The 16,471-nt window shown below is 44.3% G+C and overlaps 7 protein-coding genes across 7 annotated transcripts; 3 read left to right on the top strand and 4 right to left on the bottom strand.

The window, feature by feature from the left end:
- Positions 1-427: 427 nt before the first annotated feature.
- Positions 428-1,909, bottom strand: PHALS_06180 (serine protease family; the record flags this gene model as incomplete). The annotated part of the gene is made up of 1 exon (XM_024719422.1): positions 428-1,909. The coding sequence occupies one exon, from the start codon at positions 1,907-1,909 to the stop codon at positions 428-430; it is 1,482 nt and encodes a 493-aa protein (XP_024584723.1).
- A 253-nt stretch (positions 1,910-2,162) lies between these two features.
- On the bottom strand, positions 2,163-2,840 carry PHALS_06179 (FOG: Zn-finger; the record flags this gene model as incomplete). The annotated part of the gene is made up of 1 exon (XM_024719421.1): positions 2,163-2,840. The coding sequence occupies one exon, from the start codon at positions 2,838-2,840 to the stop codon at positions 2,163-2,165; it is 678 nt and encodes a 225-aa protein (XP_024584722.1).
- A 1,528-nt stretch (positions 2,841-4,368) lies between these two features.
- On the top strand, positions 4,369-5,346 carry PHALS_06178 (sideroflexin-1-like protein; the record flags this gene model as incomplete). Its single annotated transcript, XM_024719420.1, has 2 exons — positions 4,369-5,113; positions 5,186-5,346. 2 exons carry the CDS (start codon positions 4,369-4,371, stop codon positions 5,344-5,346), a joined length of 906 nt encoding a protein of 301 aa, XP_024584721.1.
- Positions 5,347-5,517: 171 nt separating this feature from the next.
- On the bottom strand, positions 5,518-8,149 carry PHALS_06177 (serine protease family; the record flags this gene model as incomplete). Its single annotated transcript, XM_024719419.1, has 6 exons — positions 5,518-5,630; positions 5,702-5,741; positions 5,828-5,885; positions 5,952-6,011; positions 6,094-6,146; positions 6,725-8,149. The coding sequence occupies 6 exons, from the start codon at positions 8,147-8,149 to the stop codon at positions 5,518-5,520; spliced, it is 1,749 nt and encodes a 582-aa protein (XP_024584720.1).
- Positions 8,150-8,359: 210 nt separating this feature from the next.
- On the top strand, positions 8,360-9,874 carry PHALS_06176 (serine protease family; the record flags this gene model as incomplete). The annotated part of the gene is made up of 1 exon (XM_024719418.1): positions 8,360-9,874. The coding sequence occupies one exon, from the start codon at positions 8,360-8,362 to the stop codon at positions 9,872-9,874; it is 1,515 nt and encodes a 504-aa protein (XP_024584719.1).
- A 277-nt stretch (positions 9,875-10,151) lies between these two features.
- Positions 10,152-12,029, top strand: PHALS_06175 (major facilitator superfamily; the record flags this gene model as incomplete). Its single annotated transcript, XM_024719417.1, has 9 exons — positions 10,152-10,160; positions 10,220-10,282; positions 10,349-10,389; positions 10,450-10,531; positions 10,608-10,729; positions 10,794-10,929; positions 10,985-11,227; positions 11,287-11,574; positions 11,634-12,029. The coding sequence occupies 9 exons, from the start codon at positions 10,152-10,154 to the stop codon at positions 12,027-12,029; spliced, it is 1,380 nt and encodes a 459-aa protein (XP_024584718.1).
- A 218-nt stretch (positions 12,030-12,247) lies between these two features.
- Positions 12,248-14,136, bottom strand: PHALS_06174 (major facilitator superfamily; the record flags this gene model as incomplete). The annotated part of the gene is made up of 9 exons (XM_024719416.1): positions 12,248-12,610; positions 12,670-12,957; positions 13,027-13,269; positions 13,327-13,462; positions 13,531-13,652; positions 13,726-13,807; positions 13,871-13,911; positions 13,973-14,035; positions 14,128-14,136. The coding sequence occupies 9 exons, from the start codon at positions 14,134-14,136 to the stop codon at positions 12,248-12,250; spliced, it is 1,347 nt and encodes a 448-aa protein (XP_024584717.1).
- Positions 14,137-16,471: the final 2,335 nt, after the last annotated feature.

The raw sequence follows: 16,471 nt of genomic DNA, 5'->3' as shown, positions 1-16,471 counted from the left end.
AAGAAATATATCGTATATTTAGTATTAGATTACTTCTTTTCTGGAGAGCGCTGGTTGTGTTCATTAGGTAGACTCTTAGAGTCAAAAGCTTTATTTGTGCAAAGCCCACGGCCCCCCTGTAGCAATAATAAAATCTTTATTGCATGAGACCACAATACTCGAGTTTAACCGATTCCTATGAACCACACTCTAAATCCGAAACTTCACTATTTGCTTTGCTAATTATGCATCGCACTTCCTGATTGCCAATCACGCAGACGGATCTTTCAAATTTGGCGTGGTCTTCATTGTAAGCACTCTTTTATATTTTCTATGAGGAATTTGCATGCACTCGGCCCTTATTACTACTACACAACGTTGAGAAAGGCGAACAATGTCTTCATCAGCCAATCGAGGCGCGTTTAGAGAGCAGCTCAATACTTCAAGCTCAAAGATTTTTGTTTTGTAGAAACTTATTAATCAGCTCGAGCGAAACTGCAGGCTGATCCATTGGCACTATATGCCCGGAGTTAAATACACGAACAAACGCTAGATTTTCAAATGAACGGACACGGCCAGCATTCTTCATTTCAGATGTGACTAGTGGACGGTTGGGTACGCTGTTATATTCGGCTTTGCCGCTCCAATCCAATGCCATGACCCAAGCTTCATTGCCAGCCCAATTGCACATAAGATCAGCGTCACCAGCGTAAATCAGCACCCGTACGCCTGCATCTAGTAAGAATTCAACTTCATTCGTCGAAGACACCATTTGATCAAAAGCAAATTGCGCTCCAACTGTCGCATCACACTCTCGCCATGATATTAACTTATTCAGATTAACGCCAATTTTGTCCAGTACACTTGGTGTATTCAAATAGTCTTCAATATGTTCAAAGTGAAAGCACTTCATGACGTTGTCTTCAGTACACGGCTCACGGATATCGTATGGGTTGCGTCCAGACTGAAAGAACGGTGCTTCCAGCGTTTCGGAACAGAAGCTTAAAGCATCCAAGCATTTCGATTTTTCATGTTGACATTGCACAATAAGTTCGCGACACACTAACTCTGCTTTGCGCATACCATCAATTGTTTGTTTATCTAACAGCGACACGTTGTACGAGTTATAAGCCATGTCTACAATGTGCTGATATTGCACTTCCGGGTCTGTCAGTCCATTTCCAACCGCAATACCAGCCAGATTGATGTAAATTGCATTTGAATGCAAGTGCCGAAGCATGTTGGCTTTCAGAATATGACTAGCAGCTGCAGGGATATAGTGGCCCCCATAGCTTTCTCCAGTAACGAAAAATTCTCGGTTGATCAAGTTCGGGTGTTTTCTGAAAAATTCTTGCAAAAACCAATAGATGTTGTCCGCTACATTAATATCTTCTGAATCGTATTGACCATATGAAAACCCGACCCCGGTGGGTTGGTCTAGCCAGATGACATTGGCTTGTTGATTCCATGAGTACTCGTTTATTTTCGTGGATAGATCCGGAAGTACGAGGCAGGGGCCATTTTCTGCCAAGATAGCCGTCATACTGGAGCAGCCGGGACCCCCAGTCAACCACAGGACCAATGGGTCAGACTGCGGATCACTGCGCGACTCTACAAACCAGTAAAAATAATGATGGTCATCCTTGTTCGGCAACTTGATATAACCCGTCTCATGGTTCGTAATACCACAGAAAAATTCATCTTCAGGTCTCTCAGAATTAGTACTTGCGGTCCCCTTGAGATTCTTTACACTCGATCTAAGTGAATCATGCTGCATCACATATGCGAGTGTGAAAAGAAGTGCCGCGCCAGAGACCACGAGAAGCGGTGAGAGCAGTACAGACCAGCGAAATCTACTCGCCAAAATTGAAGAGGGAGAAGAACGAAAGCTCTCCGCAACAAGCGGCGACAACTCGGAAGCACGCTGCATCTAAAAAGATTTAGAAATTAGAAATCAGATTGATTTTTCTGTATGTTTGTTCGATCATCAAAAATGAATCAAATCTTAATTATTAAAGATAAAGATTTTTTTGAAATCACATAGTTGTCTTTATGGACATGCAAATCAATACCGTTACGAGCATTATCAGCGGAAGAATTATGCTCTTTAGCCGGTAAAGATGCAAATGAGTCAAAAGCAAGACGCCACACACTCAATAAGAGCTTGAAAGCTTCTATTTTCTTCAGGTGAGCTGAGCAGACAGCTGAGACTTCGGAGCTGAAGCGGGTTTTTCAGCAGGAATAGGCTGAGCCTCAGGGGCTGAAGCGGGTTTTACAACAGGAATGGGCTGGGCAACGGGCTGAAGCTCGGGGGCTACAGCGGGTTTTACAACAGGAATAGGCTGGGCAACGGGCTGAGGCTCAGCGGCTACTGCAGGTTTTGCAGCAGGAATAGGCTGGGCAACGGGCTGAGGCTCAGAGGCTGCTGCGGGTTTTGTAGCAGAAGTAGGCTGGGCAACGGGCTGAGGCTCAGAGGGTAAAGCAGGTTTTGCAGCAGGAATGGGCAGAGGCTCGGCAGCAGGAATTGGCTGAATAGCAGGGACAGTCTCAGCAGGAGGATGCCGGTCGCCGGGAGCTCGTTCAGGAGCATCAGACGCCGGATTGATTGGAGCACGTGGATCCTCAGTCGGAGATGCGTCTGGAATATCAGCGATGGCGGGTGACTCTGGTCGCAGCGCGGGAGTGGGCTCAGGCACTTCAACTTCGTGACTTTTTGAGCTATGGCTGCTTAGGGAGAGCCATAGCACAATGATAATAGCAGTGACGACGACGACTGCGCCAGTGACGCCAACGATACGTTTGCGCTTTTGAGCGTCTGAAGCGTACTGCACGCCACGCAATGGTGTCGATTCAGTGGCCATGTGGTCGAATCAAATCTGACAATAGTCAAAAGATCGGCGCTCTCCTTTGCGGAAATCTAGAAGTGAGCATGACAAATCAGTTGCTAGCTGGTATACGTTGGATACAGGTAAACATGATAAGTACGAATACTTTTTACGTAATTTGTGATAGAAGAAAGCAAAACTATAAAAACCAGAAAACATAGCCATCAGTTTATAATTTATGTCTTCAGAGCCGTATTTTCACAAACCAATCGCGTCTACTGGCGTTAGTGGTAATTTTATCGCCTGCAGATTTTGTCGCTTGATACGTTACCAACAATTAACTCCATGTCCCCATTGTCAATTGCGCACATTGTAGGGAGGCTCTTGCCGTGCAAATTTGATGCCTGGCAAAGATAAAGTCAAACTACACTGGCTTAAAAACACAACACAGTATTATTTTCTCTCGCGAAATGAAACTGAGAGCAAAATGCTTTCTATTATCCTTTATTCGTTTAAAAGAACGCAAAATCTACTTAGGACGAATGCACGCAAGAATCTTCGTAACATATTCAGACGTTTGACCAGTCTCTGGTAAATATCTTAACTTGCGCTTGCTCAGGGAGCAGTCTACGTGATCATTGTGGTCGAAGCATTTTTTATCTTAATGTGAGCAGTGAGGCGGAAAAAATCAATGCAGGAGATCGATCTGAGCTCGCATAGAATAATCCTGGTCTATGAGACCACAATAACGAGATGAAAGCATCCGGATCTAAACAGCATTTTTATGCAAAGATTCCTTGACGCATCTGCTGATTTATGTATCTGCCAATCCTATTTGATAAACCGACCCACCGTTCGTCATCGCTACTATTGCGTCAGCATTTCATTTCAGATATTGTTACCAATAATCGTTTCTCAGTCATTGTTTTTAAATTTGAAATGAAAATATCGATTTTCTTTCTGTCTGTCCACTTCCTTGATCATGTCCAAATCAAACTGGCTTTCTTTGGCAAGAGCGCGAATCTAGCAAAGAATGGAATTGGTGTGGCGTCCACATGCATCTTAAGTATTTGCTGTTTCATTATCACTACGTGCACGATGAAGCAAACTTCAAAGCAAAATTTTGCTTTTGTCTGTTTCTGTTTGAGTGAGCGCAGCATTTACACTGGACTAACGCACGCCAAGACGCTTAGAATACCTCAATTGATTGTGCCCTGCCATAACATTACATCCAAAAGCCACTAGGATTGTATCTCTCGTCTCGGTTGTCTTAAGAATAGACTGATTGCGATTGCTCAAGAAATGCAGTTCCTATAGTCTACGTGGTGGTTGTGGTTGATGATATCTGAACGTGAGCAGTGACAGAATACACTGCATAAGAAAGATTTTAATCCTAATTTATTTGGACCACAACATACAAACTGCCCATCAAAATAAATGTGTACAGCTTTTTTATGCGTAATTTATTTAACAATTCGCCGAGTTTCACATTATTTAATTGCTTTTCTTGCATCCAATCGATGACTTAACTATCTGCTCACAATTGTATATACTGTTTGCTACAATGCCGTCCAACTACGTAAACCTCGACGAGCCTCGCTGGGACCAAAGCACGTACTCAGGCCGTGCCAAGCATTTCTTTGCTACTACCAACCCACTTAATGTGCTGGCTAGCGACGCTGATCTGGATGCCGCCAAGCGGTTGGTTGAGGAGTACAAGGCTGGTTTGCACCCGAATCTGAGCGAAGAGGAGATCTGGAGTGCCAAGCAACTCGTGGACAGCGCTTTTCATCCAGACACGGGTGAAAAGAACTTTTTAGCCGGTCGCATGGCCTTCCAGGTGCCCGGTAACATGATCATCTCAGGTTGTATGATGACGTTCTATCGCTCCACTCCTGCTGTTATCTTTTGGCAATTTATGAACCAAACTTTCAACTCTATCGTCAATTACACTAACCGTAACGCAAGTACGGGCGTAAGTCAGGAGCAGCTTCTGCAGGCTTATGCAGCAGCTACCACAGCCTCGGTAGCGACAGCACTGGGGCTTAACAAGTGGGTGGCTAAGCGTCCAAAGCTCAGTAATGGAATTGTCGGTCGCCTCGTACCTTTTGTGGCTGTTGCCGCCGCAAACTGCGTCAATATTCCACTCATGCGTCAGGTTGAACTACTTAATGGTATTGAAGTAGAGACCGATGATGGGGTTAAGATTGGAAAGAGCAAACGCGCGGCAGCCGAAGCCGTGGCCCAAGTCGTGCCCTCACGCATCCTCATGGCCACACCAGGCATGTTCATTCCGCCTCTTGTCATGAGTAAGCTAGAACAACGTCCTCTTTTCCGCAATAACAAGGTAGTGAACGCCTTGACTATGATTGGCCTCACAGGTGTGTGTCTCAGTTTCTCGACTCCGCTCTGCTGCGCTCTGTTTCCGCAACGTAGCTCTATGGCTGTGTCGGCGCTCGAACCCGAATTGCAAGAAAGTGTTCGTCAGCGATCGTTCAAGAAAGACCCGGTAACGCACGTTTTCTATAACAAGGGACTTTGATTTTCAAACAACATATTCAGAATTGTGTTCGCAAACCGACTACGCACGAATTACACCTCATGTACGGTAGATCAATACACCACTTGATAGCAACGATAACTGAAATTGCAGGGATTAGTGCCGACTTTGTATAAAATTAACTAATCCAAACAGCAAAGTGCTTGTTGAGTCTTATAGTCTCCAGTGGCTGCCCCCGACGCGGTCGCGTGGAATCAGACGTAGCTCTGAGCCGTGCTTGAGAAACACGTTCCCAGCGCTCTGCGATGGATTGATGCCGATACCATCTACAGCAAACATTGTATCAGTTAAGCCTGTCCAACACTTCAATCGCTGTAGTAAATTATTAAAGAAGAACCGTTAGTAATGATTGCGCTGGTAGCTGCTGGTACGTGGAACTGTTTAAAATCAACCCACACGCAGCAAGGCATAACTCCGTCATCAAAATTGCAACGCATTATCATGACTGTGTACTTTATCGTACCTCTTCCGCAACATACTTGAGCACGGCTGTGAATGGAGCCTGCTCTGGTACGTTGACACTTCGATAATTACATCATTAGAAATTAGACCGAAGCAGAGAAGAACAGAAATATGAGAGAGCGCACACTCGATAGGGAAGCTTAGGATCGGACGTGAGAGTAACTTTGAAGGTGACCTTGGCAGCCCTGTACAAACAGCAAGCAGCGTCAGACAATGATTATACAAGCAGCAGTGACGGATGGCGACGTGCATTAGGATAGAGCTTACGAAAACAAATGCGATGTGAATAAAATACACGGGCACTGTCGTCCGGCATAATGCTTTTATGCGTGTTATACTACGCGCTTTAATAGTTATTTAAACGTCAGTAAACATGGAGGGATGCTTCATTAAGCCATGTCGGTCAGATGATCAAGCATTTCGTAGGCGCGAGGCACCATATCTTCGTAAAATGTGGATAATGATAACCAGCATCAGAGCGCACAATAGCAAGAAAACAATAGTGCGAGCCCTTCGATCTCCATCTGCGCGCTTCTTGCGATTGTGTCGATGCAGATGGCGGTCGTGCGACCGCAACGGAGTGCATTCGTTTATGACGGGCATAAGGTGACAACTAGGCGTAAACGCTTTTTTGCAAATGCCTGTTGAAGCGAGAAAAAATACGTTAGTGATGCCTTTGATTTGTATTGTAAGCAATCTAACGAAATAACTCTGAATTGAGCTCCAAGTGAGATAGTCTACGCTTAGAATTCAGCGACCAATTTTTATGGGCGATATTGTCAGTCAAGCACAACAGAAAGGTCCGCTTACTTTGAGCCTTTTTTATCTGCTAAAGCCTCTGGTCTTTCAAGAACTTGTTGAGCATATCAAGAGCCACTGCTGGTTGATCCTGAGGCACCATATGGCCCGAATTATACACTCTAAGGAACGTAAAATGATCATACGACCGAACGACACCACCGATCAGTCCGCCAGCTGTAATATATGTAGTTTCAGAAGCTGCGTTAAATTGATTCTTGCCCTTCCAGTCGAGGGCCAACGTCCAAGCCTGATTTCCATACCAATTGCACATTAAGTCGGCGTCACCAGCATAAATGAGCACGCGCATATTGTCATTCAGTAAATCAGCGACGTAAGTGTGAAATGGCTTGGCCATATCGGCTGTCATGTAGAAAGCCATACTTACGTTCAGATTGCATTCCTGCCACACTCCCACACGCTTCGAGTCGACACCTAAAGCCCTACGAACGTTTGTAGAATCCAAATACTTGGAAACATAGGAAATGTCGTAACACTTGGTCGGATCGTCCATTCTTGTGCAAGGCATACGAATGTCGTACGGATTACGATTTGCGGACAATAATGGAACAAACAGCTTCTCCATATAAAATTCAGATCCGACAAAACACGCGGTAAGATTTTGAGGGCATTGGTCTAAAATCGCACCACAGACCGGCGCCTCGGCTTTCATGTCTTCAAGCTGCATCGCATCCACTAAAGAAATGTTGTACGCGTTTTTTTCTGCCATATCAATCGAATGTGGCAATTGAATTGAAGCTTGAGTAAGACCGTTGCCAATTGCGATACCCTTAAGGTTGATATATTTAGAAGTGTTGACGTTCAGCTTGTTCTGCTCCCAGACGTAATGCGCTGCCACTGGAACATAATGTCCTCCGTAACTCTCGCCAGTGATGTAGAAGTCGTGATTAACCAGCTCTGGGTGCTTTTGAAAAAATCCTTGTAGAAAGTAATAGATGTTTTCACCCACATTGTCTTCATTACTGTCACCATCACGTATGTCACCGTAAGTAAATCCCACTGTCGTTGGCTGGTCTAACCACACGACATTACTCTCATTCGTCCACGAGTACGGATTGAGTTGTGTTGACAGGTCAGGAAGCACGTGGCACGGTCCATTTTCCGTGAGCAGCGCCATCATACTGGAACATCCGGGGCCTCCTGTGAGCCAAAGTACTAGGGGGTCGGTAGTTGGTTGGCTCCGAGATTCGAAATACCAGTAGAAGTAGTGATCGTCGACCTTGTTAGGGAGCTTAATATACCCTGAGTCTTGGGTAGTGAGCCCACAGAAAACATCCTTACTTCCAGTCCCCGCAACAACGGGGACTCCCTCAGGTTCACGGTTGTTGGTCTTGGTATCGATGCTGAAAAAAATTGGTTCTATGATGTAGACCACGAACATACAGATGCCAATGAGCGCCAGCACAGCGATTAAGCCGCGGCGGATAATGCGATTGCGGGCCTCTTGTCGTACATAGTGCTGTACACGAGGACTTGACGTCAGCGGAGTCGTTTCGGATGTCATCGGACTTTGTGCTTTCGGATACTCGAGACAAATGGTATCTACTCCCCAAAACCTGTGTGGTCTTTATTTATGTATATGATTGCCCTACTGACCGGCGGACACCGATTACTGTATCCACTCTGCCTTTCTCGCAACATAACAATTATGCGCTGTTTACCCTAAGCTTTAATTCACTGCAAGCCGGACCAAAAGTCAATTAACAAGACAGTCATGGAGTCCGAGACGACTCCATTGCATCAGCGCTCAACTTCGCTACAATATAATCTGCACATTTGGAGGCGCGAGGAAGCGCGCCAACGTGATCTCAGACGAGGTGGCGCCTTCTTTCTTGCGCTATGTGTCATCAGTCTCATAATCATCAACTTGGCTGAACATCTCGACGACGGAAAGAGTAAGACGGCAGATCCACAAGTGGAGATTCGGGCTGCGACGCAACCTGATCCAGCAAACACGACAGCACTCGACAATCAAGTCTATTGTGGACTCACCATCCAAGACTCTGGGTGCATTAAGCTACCTAACAACGGCGACGATCACTTTACCTACTGGTACTTCGAGTCGCGTAATCAACCATCCACTGATCCGCTTGTGCTGTGGCTCACAGGAGGATTCGAATGCTCCAGCATGGTAGCAATGCTTACAGAGAATGGACCATGCCATGTGCTGCCTGATCTGACAACAAAACTCAATCCGTACTCGTGGACGAACAAGAGCAACGTCGTGTGGTTGACTGCAGTTGGCATTATACACGGTGACAAACACGATACTGACAATAACGAAGACAAAGTGGGTGAAAATATCTACTATTTTCTACAAGAATTTTTTCAAAAGCACCCCGAGTTGGCGAACCGCGATTTTTACATTACTGGCGAGAGCTATGGGGGACATTATGTTCCGGTGGCAGCGCATTATGTGTGGCAAAAAAATAAGCAAATTGCTGGAACTACGTTTATTAATCTTAAAGGCATTGCTATTGGCAATGGGCTCGTCCAAGCTGCAATTCAAATGCCACACTACATCGATATGGCCATCAAGAATGCGTACAACATTTCGTTAGTTGACAAGGCCCAGCTGGATGAGATGAAGGCGGTGATGCCTAATTGTAAAAATCTACTAGAGCAGTGTTCACACAAAAAGACGGCGTGTGGTACGGTTGAGGACTATTGCATCCAAAAGCTGTTTGACCCGATGCTCAAGGCTAAACGTAACCCGTACGACATCCGTTTGCCATGCAAAACCCACGGTGTTGACACCGAGTTTTATGATATGTCATATGTTTCTGAATACATCAACGCGCCGAATGTTCGCGAATTTCTTGGATTGGACTCGAAGCTCGTTGGAGAATGGCAGCAAAGTAACTTGAACATACACGATGCTTTATTAAAATCGGCTAGTCCAGCTAAACCATTTGACTCGTACGTGGCTGATTTACTAAATGCCGGCGTACGCGTGCTCATATACGCGGGTGATGCCGATCTCGTGTGCAATTGGCATGGAATTGAAGCCTGGACACTTGCGTTGCAGTGGAAAGGCAAAGACGGCTTTAATGCTGCGCAGGAGACTTCCTTTATCACAACTAATGGAACAACGGCTGGCCTACTGCGATCGTTCGCTAACCAACTTACGTTCTTGCGCATTTTCAGCTCTGGTCACTTCATGCTCAAGGACCAGCCAGCAGTTGCGCTTGATATGCTCAACAAATTTCTTGCTTCTGATAACTTTTAGATACACTTCAAGTACATGGTGCCCAAATATTAATTATGCTTCGCACTGATTCATTATATCTATGTACTGTTTACATCGAAATACTACAGAAGCACGTAATATTTCCGAAAATCCACTTTCAATTTCCTCATCAACGATGAAGATAAAGACGAGCGACGCACAATGCAGACTACAGCAGAAGCAGCAGAGAATAAATAGAACAGTGAGCGCTTTAATGGGGCTTCAAGCCTTATCCGCCGGGTCATTTGGCATAATGAGCCCCATTCTGTCAATCGTCATGGCGGAGGTCGATTTCAACTTTTCACCTTCGTTTGATACCTGGTTTAATCACATCGCGTGCTATAGTACTTTGCCCGATTGCATCGAAATGGCTCACCTATTAATTGTGAAGTCGAGCCACACGACGAGGTTTCGCAGAAATAGTGCTATTGAATGGATTCAATGGAAAACCGAAACTCATGAATAATCTGATAGGCGTGCATTGCTGGGTCACGACAAGCTGCTTGGCTGTCGAGGTATAACTGGAGTTTATTATGAGTTTATGAAGCTAAATGGACACTATTTATCCATTGTAGTGTATTTTCGGCTGCAGGCTGTATGGGAAATTTGGTTCTGTCGCCTATGATTGGTCAAGCTTCAGATGTCTATGGACGCAAGGTTTATAATCTTCAGCTCAGTAGGTATTAACATCCTTGGTCCAACTACTAAAATGCTGTTGATATTGCTCTACTAGCCATTTTTGGTACTCAATCAGGTATTGAGGCTGGGCTTTCCTTTCTCTGTCATGTACTTTATGCAGTCAGAAGGCTCCATTACACCATATTTTTTGCTACGACTTGTCGACTCAAGCTTTGGGTAAATGAGATGTACATTCTGAGCATAGGTACATAGGCCAATTTTATGGCTATTGATGTCTTAGGGTGGCTGGTGTCACGAGCGCTGCCATCGCTGATATTGTCGCTCCTGAAGACCGAGCAGCTGCGTTTGGAATTCTTTTTGCAAGTCTGTCTGTCGGCTACTGTACTAGTGCATTTGCTGCGCCATTTTTTTCAAGGGTATGGCTGTCATTTTCTTGACGATGGAATATTGCCTTTTAATTCTTTTTTGCAGGAGCACATCCTTCAGGTCGCAGCTGTTCTCTTCGTGCTACGAGTTTTGTGTGCAATCTTTATTTTACCCGAGACACTTTCGCCTACATTGCGCATGAGTAGAGCCCACTGGGTCATGGAGAATCCAATCAGCTTAATGACAATTCTTTTTCGAGACCAATTATTTATGCGGTTAACCTGCTTGATTGCGCTGACAAGTTTTGTCATGAATGGAGTTTTGCAGATTCATTATTTTTTTCTCAATGTACGCCATCTCCTCCTTTACTTAATACTAATACTTTGAACTGAGCAAATGTTCTTCAGAGCATCGTCGGGTTTGATGCGAGTGACTTTAGTAGGTTAATGCTTCTAGCTGGCATTTTAGCATTGTTGGGTCAGTTTTTGCTGCTCAAACCTCTCGTGAGTTGCGTTGGAGAAAAGGGCGTTATTGTCGTCGCTTTAGTTGCCAGCACAGTTGGAACGTGTGGCTATGCACTTACTGCATATTATCCTTTCAAATGGCTAGTATACGCGCTGAGCGTACCTGGATGCATAAGCGATCTTTCTTTTCCAGCGATTTCGGCGCTGAAGTCAATAAACGCTTCGGCAAAGGTTTGTTGACATTTACGGCAATTGATCGTATCTTGCTCAACTTTGCTCTCATATAACAGGAGCAAGGGCGTTTGCAAGGAGCAATCTACGGTGCTCGCTCGATTTTTGAAGCGCTAGGGCCGGTGGTATTTGCGTCATTATACGGAGCTATGACGCGCCAATCACTTTGGTCGCAAGCTCTTCCATATGTAGTGGCTTCGGTTCTTTATTTTGTGGGAATTGGACTGGCTCTATCACTGCCAATTGGAAAGAGTTCTTGTGTAGAGAATACTATCGCTGGTGCTTCTTCAATGCCGCCAAGGTGTGGGAAATCGCTTGGATCCATGTATTTTAAGATTGAAGACGACGACGAAGAGATGGAACAAAAAGATGATTGGAGTGGAGCGGCTGATGCACGTATTTATAACATTGGTGACGAAATTCTCGCAGAGCCACTGCTTGGGTCGACGCCTTGAAAAATGAATTAAAGAAATTGGCATACTTTCAGATAATTATGTGATGTTTTCAACTGAGAATATTGTTCATGTCTAAAAAAATATCTGAAATATTTAGAGGAGCTATACGGAATTGGATATGTATCTCTTGAGTTATTAATTTGTTATTCATGGTCAAGGCTTCATCTCATAAATTTGGTCCAGCATTCTACTTGTGAGCATGTGGTGCATTCATTTTCTTACAACAGCGGTTCCATCAGTAATCGATCATCATTAAGAGTCTCATAGTAAATAATGTCGTGACTTTTGTTGACGTCAACATCCGTTTCAAAATGAATGGCAGACTTGGAAGATGCCTCACAACAGGAATGTGGAACTATCGGTTCAGTAATCTTAGTTGGTGCGAAGGGCTTGCCAACAGGAAGAGATAGAGCAACACCGATTCCGATCAAGTAGATGCAAGCAGCTACTGCGAATGGAAGCGCTTGAGTCCAACGAGCTTGTCGAGTCATCGTAGCATACAGAGACGAAAAGATGATGGGGCCAAGGGCGTCGAATACCGACCGTGCGCCGTAGATTGAACCTTGTAGACGTCCCTGCTCCTGAAATTGCAAGTTGAGTTTACAACAGAGACAAAAGTTTATGAACAAAAATTGGCCACCTCTTCCGATGCATTTATAGACTTGTGAGCTGAGATTGCAGGAAACGACAGATCACTCAGACTTCCAGGCATACTTGATGCATATACAATCCACTTGTGAGGATGAAATGCCGTTTCAACAAAGGCAATAGTCTTGAAAAGGCTGGCGGTCAGTGCGATGATTACAACTCCTTTTTCCTTGAAGCAGCTCACCAAAGGCTTAAGCAATAAGCTTTGCACCAACAATGAAAAGGCACCGTTGATCAGCATTAAAGTCCCAAAATCTCTAGCCTGAAAGCCAACAATAGTCTAAAAGACATTGCAGCAATTGTGAGGAACCAATATGCAACGTATGGCGCAGCAATCGAAATAACCCACGTTTAAATAAAAAGACTGAATCTGAAAAATTCCACTCGTAACGAAACTCGTAAGCGCAATCAAGCACGTGAGTTGGAGAAACAGATTATTTCGAAAAAGGATTGATAATGTGATGATAGGGTTTTTCATAACACACTGTGTTTTGATACGTTGTGTTCGTGCCGGCAAGGTTTCCTGTAGGATCACTTGAGCCCAAAGTACTCGAGACGTAAAGAGACCGGCAGCAATTCGCAAGATGTATTCCTACATCAAATATTTCACTACGAGATTGTAAAATTGGATGAAAAGTACAATACCTACTCGAGTAAAAAACGGGGCGACGAAGGCTGAAACGTAATAACCGAAGGATTGACTAGCAAATAAAATCCCGAAAGCTGCTGCACGATTCTCGGGAGCTACAATATCTGCGACTGCTGCACTCAAGACACCAGCTGTCCTGTACCATAAAATTGAGCTTGGTAAGGTTCGTTCGATCAAAAATGCTGACACGTTTGTAAAATGCACCCAAAGCCATAATCGATCAGCCTCAAAATAAGATATGGCGTCATGGAGCCGTGTGGTTGCATAAAGTACATGATGGAGAATGGTGTTGCTACCCTGACCAACTGGCTGAGGACTAAAAATGGCTAGAAAACATGATAACAAAATCGACCTCGTCAATTTATAAACTATTGGAGATGACGTATCTTTGAAATTTACCTTGCGTCCATAAATATCCGATGCTTGGCCAAGCACAGGTGCAAGAATGAAATTGCAAATTGATCCCATGGAGGCGAAAATACTGTTCTTGCCAATAAGTCGCTCATGAAAACCAGACACAGAGAGAGATGATGATGCTTCGTACCTTGAGAGCCAAGCAGCTTGTCGTGATCCGTCTGTGCATGCCTAATCACAACGTTTTTGATGAATACATTTGAGGTGTTCAGCAAAATAGATTCTGTGGAACCGTGTCGCGTGGATTTGCGCCGCAGTCAATCGGTAGTCCTTGTCGATGCAGTCTAGCAAAGTACTATAATTGTAAAATTCACAAATGTTTCTAATCAGCACACTGCATTCATAGATTGGACTTGTTTGTCGTGTGTGCGATAGTAATCTACACACCTCGGTCATTACAATATATATGATGGGACTCATGAAGCCGAAGGAAGCCTCGGTAAGGAATTGAAGCCCCACAATTGCACTGAGCCTGCATTGGATATTGTGCCTTTGCTGTGAAATTCTAGGCTTCAAAGCGCTGTTCTTCATGGCGTGTATCTTGCGTTAACTCAGCGATACTATGCTTCAAAACGCTTACTGTAAAACTTTACAAAAGTTGAAGTATTAGATTGAACCAATAAAAACAGAGATAGTTGATTTTTGCGCGTAGTTTTGATGCTATTTATCTCAATATAATACAGCAATGGAAGCTCTGTCCTGGCCCACAGACTTCCTGGATGGCTCTAAAGTAATATAGAAACGTAACGATTACATACATATATGACCGCTACGTACTGAAATAGGAAAAACTACGGCCGCGACGTTGCTTGCCGTGCAGCTCCACATATCCGGCAAGGAATGGAACAATGACGTTGTCATACCTCAAAAGTAGTGGCCTTAAAAACGTTTAACAGCATCAAAACCACGTATTGATAGAATAGATTATGCGCCATCAGCATTATCGACAGCCATCTTCACAATGAAGTAAGACTGGACTGCACTCGCCGCACGCAAGCTACCACAATGCTCCAATAATCTTCAAATGAACCGCTTATTTCATCCACAACTTTCAATATCGCACAAAGATTCGGAAGAATGCGCTCGACTAGCTTCAAATTATTAGAAGGTTGTGATACATCAGTTTTTGCATGGTATTTTTGCTTCAAACCTACGAGACGCAATAATCTCTTGTTACATAAGAGTACGAGCCACGTCGATTTTTTGATAAAGGATTGGCGACGAAGCCGGCGTCGGTATATTATGGCTCACACGCGGCAAAATTTGCTAAGCATTGAATTATCGCTTCGTGATTCAATCGAACATTTTGCGGACCACATGATTTCCAATTAAAACTTGCAGCTCCAACACATCCTCCTATTGCACGTATTTTAGAAACGATTAATCTCCTGTTGATCTGGGGGTGACCACCGCCTGTGGTGCTCACATTTTCCATAGATAAATCCATCGAAGTAGTCGGCTCTGGAATAATATCAATTATAAATGGGATTGCCCGTCCGTATACACGCACTTTTTAGAATGACTTTAATCCAGTTATCACGTGTTGCTCGCTTCCAGCGAGCGCTTTTGAGGAAAGGGTGATCATAGTCAATTGGCCTTTAACTTTCTTTTAACAGGTAAAGGCCTTCAAATCTGATATAAACAAAGTAGAAATATACAACTATGCAAGATATATAATTAATGTTATCCACACACAAAAAATAATGTGGTTAGCGTAACATGTGTAATGGGACTCACCTCATTATTCAAAACGCTCAGTGAGCACTTTTAACTGGTGTTCTAACATGTATGAGTGCGTAATTACGTAAAAGCGCTTCAATGTCGGTACGCGTTATGTTATACGGGGCTGTGAATCCGGTGACCGCCCAACCAAAATTAAAATGCCTCATTTCGCTGCTGTCTGCGACAGTGTTACCGGAATGTATCATCAAATTGTGTCGTTTGACGAAGTGTTTATGTCAGTACTGATTGTTGATAGCCATTGTAAAAGATCAGCAAAGTATTGACGAGCTTTGATTAGGGTGATAGGCACAATATTAGACATGTGAGCAAATTAAACCTCCACAGACTGATGAAAAGACACAATACATGCACTGGTAAGGCTGTGGGGATACTCTAACTCCCGAAACTTATAGGCTTAACTCCACTGCAGATTTTCACCTGGTGCGTTGATACAGCGCAACGCGCCTTCCACTAGCGACGTGGATCCTGCTTAGCTCCCCAGTTAATATTTGCCCGGAAACTGTCCTTCTGCTATAACCGCACGCATAGGCGTAACGGCGTAAATTTAGTTGGTTTTGATCCATAAACGTGCCGTAATCGAGTATGAAAAGGTTGTTGTGCTTTTGTGCTTGTGGATAGGCAAGCTTGGCCCGCTAAACCAAGCCGATGTCGTGATAATGAGTTGAATATTGTTGTGGGTTCAGAGTCGTGTTACAAGATTCTTCGTCGAAGGAAGAGAGCACGCTGTCAGCAAGTCTTGCAGGGGTAAGGCGGGGTTTTCACAAGGCCTTAAGCACGGAGAGGTCCTCACAGACAAAAAGTCGTCTTTGACGCATCTCTCTGAATGGACAAAGATTTTGGGTCGGAAGTAGGGTTGCAAATAACGACTTTATATCCGGAGAACGCCTCGGCTGTCTCTCCTAGTATCATTTCAGGTGGTCTATCGCATTGGACACGGCTTAAACGGTAACTTGTTGACCTCCGATGGCGCGTGGCGATTCGGTCTGAT

The sequence above is a fragment of the Plasmopara halstedii genome (genome assembly GCF_900000015.1).
Source record: "Plasmopara halstedii genome assembly, contig: Scaffold_2956, whole genome shotgun sequence".
NCBI lineage: Eukaryota > Oomycota > Peronosporomycetes > Peronosporales > Peronosporaceae > Plasmopara > Plasmopara halstedii.
This window is presented reverse-complemented; position numbering and strand designations above follow the sequence as displayed.